Source organism: Procambarus clarkii, chromosome 32 (assembly GCF_040958095.1).
Source record: "Procambarus clarkii isolate CNS0578487 chromosome 32, FALCON_Pclarkii_2.0, whole genome shotgun sequence".
NCBI classification, from domain to species: Eukaryota; Metazoa; Arthropoda; class Malacostraca; order Decapoda; family Cambaridae; genus Procambarus; species Procambarus clarkii.
This window is the reverse complement of record NC_091181.1, coordinates 42,442,818-42,445,434: the sequence shown is the minus strand read 5'-3', so window position 1 is coordinate 42,445,434 and position 2,617 is coordinate 42,442,818. Positions and strand designations below refer to the sequence as shown.

The 2,617-nt window shown below is 42.9% G+C and overlaps 1 protein-coding gene across 1 annotated transcript; it reads right to left on the bottom strand.

Moving 5' to 3' along the window:
* Window positions 1-793: 793 nt before the first annotated feature.
* Window positions 794-1,372, bottom strand: LOC138370551 (S-antigen protein-like). Its single transcript, XM_069334937.1, has one exon. It carries the CDS (start codon window positions 1,370-1,372, stop codon window positions 794-796), a length of 579 nt encoding a protein of 192 aa, XP_069191038.1.
* Window positions 1,373-2,617: the final 1,245 nt, after the last annotated feature.

Here is a 2,617-nt window from a genome sequence, read left to right as displayed (position 1 = left end):
ATTGCATTTGATTTGCAATATTTGTCCAGACGGCAATTGACACTAAGTGCTCTCGATAATCATTCATTTCCAATTCCTTGTCTTGAAAGAATGACACACATGATCGGGATTCCTCCCTTGCTCCTAATTCTATGGCTGCCTTAGAAGATTGTTAAGAGAGGAGAGGAAAGGCTGGAAAAGACTAGTCATGAGGCCATAAAGCAAAGATATAATCAACACAGTGAAGTCAGAGAGAGGGACGAGTATCAATAGTGAGAAGAACAGTTCAAAGTATTCCATATAGAGATTGGCAAGAACAGGGGAGAGAGGGGAACTCACAGCGACACGGAAAATTTGAGAGAAGTATTTACAATTAAAAGAGAAAGAGTTAGAGGCAACACAGGGTCTGAAGAGCTCGAGGAATACGTCAGTAGGAAGCGGGAGACTAGTGTCTGACTAACGAAAGAGAGAACATCATCAAGGAGAACATTGGTAAACGAGAGTCAACATCATGACTAAGTATTTCACAAGAGGGCTGCGGGCGTAATCTTTCAATAACGTTCTGAAAGTGACGACTTAATAATGGTCCAGGGTGGACCGAAACGTTGTCGTTTCTCCATTTTCTATTTATGTTTGAGTCATCTATATCTCTGATAATATAGAACAGGTGAGAATATATGCATGTTGATTAGCATTTTAAAAGCACTACAATCACCTTCCGAGCTTCAGTGCTCAATAACACACTGCACTAAATGTAGGAGAACAGATATCTAACTTTGTTCACGGGGGACAAAAGAAAATGTATGGATGATGGTTAGCTATGTGTAAGTGCATGGTCACGTCTCCAGTAGAAAATGCTTAAAACATTATACACAAGCATCTTCATTTTGTATCTCATCACACCAGTATCATCATCTTGTCTCATCACACCAGCATCATCATCTTGTCTCATCACACCAGCATCATCATCTTGTCTCATCACACCAGCATCATCATCTTGTCTCATCACACCAGCATCATCATCTTGTCTCATCACACCAGCATCATCATCTTGTCTCATCACACCAGCATCATCATCTTGTCTCATCACACCAGCATCATCATCTTGTCTCATCACACCAGCATCATCATCTTGTCTCATCACACCAGCATCATCATCTTGTCCCATCACACCAGCATTATCTTGTCTCATCACACCAGCATAATCATCTTGTCCCATCACACCAGCATCATCATCATCATGTCTCATCACACCAGCATCATCATCATCATGTCTCACACCAGCATCATCATGTCTCACACCAGCATCATCATCATGTCTCACACCAGCATCATCATCATGTCTCACACCAGCATCATCATATCTCATCACACCAGCATCATCTTGTCTCATCACACCAGCATCATCATCTTCTCATCACACCAGCATCATCATCATGTCTCATCACACCAGCATCATCATCTTGTCTCATCACACCAGCATAATCATCTTGTCCCATCACACCAGCATCATCATCATGTCCCATCACACCAGCATCATCATCATGTCCCATCACACCAGCATCATCATCTTGTCTCATCACACCAGCATCATCATCATGTCTCATCACATCAGCATTATCTTGTCTCATCATACCAGCATCATCATCTTGTCCCATCACAGTACTATAACCATGGTGCTCCTCGTCACACCTTCAGCCTACTATTGTGCCTCTCATCATAGGACTTGCACCATCATCATACGTCTCTCATCACACCAACATTATCATCGTGCTTTTCTCATCACACAAGCATCATTTTCTTTCCAGATATAATGTATGTTTCTTGTCTGTATCTCAGTCTGATTGTTCAAGGGTGGAGGCTAGACGCTTAGTGCTAGCTTCCCAAAAATTTGCTGGGTGAATGGTGTGGTGACCGGGGTTGTCATAGGGTGGTCGTGGTATGTCTTATTAAGAGGGCGTCGGGCCCAGTAGTGATCCACTCACAAAATCGGTATCAGGTGTCTGCCTGAGTCCCGAGATATCTTGACTTAAAAGTGAAAAACGTTAACTCAGTATTACATTTTCTGAGAGTGAAAGAGAGAGAGACAGAGTGGAGAGGAGAGAGGAGAGAGGGGGAGATTTTGAAGGAGAATATTAAGAGAGAGGGGGAATAGTGGTGAGAGGGAAGGAGAGATGAGGAGGAGAGGGAGATGTTGGGGAGGGGAAGGAAGGAAGAGAGAACGGTGAGGAGGGAGGAAAGGGGAGAAAAAGAGAGAGAGGTGAGAGGGTGGGGGGATGAGATTTAAAGAGAGGGGGAAAGAGGGGATGTTTGGGGAAAAAGGGTGAAATATATATATTTGATATATAATAAAACTAATGTAATCATATATGATTTAGAAAAACTCTTTAAAAGTACTTCAAGACTCACTCTGGTAAACTTTGAGGTGTTTTGAGCTGGTTAGCCTTGCCTGCTAAACGAGGTCTGGGAAAAGTCTGATTCAGCAGCTCAACGGCTTCAAGTGTCATCTATTTCTCAAGGAAAAGCTATTCCGGAGATGCAGGAAGTTCACTGAAGTTTTGGGGAGACGCATAAGTGGGAGTATTGCAACCTTCCTTCACCGCTGCTCGTACCTTAAGGATCACATTACGGTACTTCA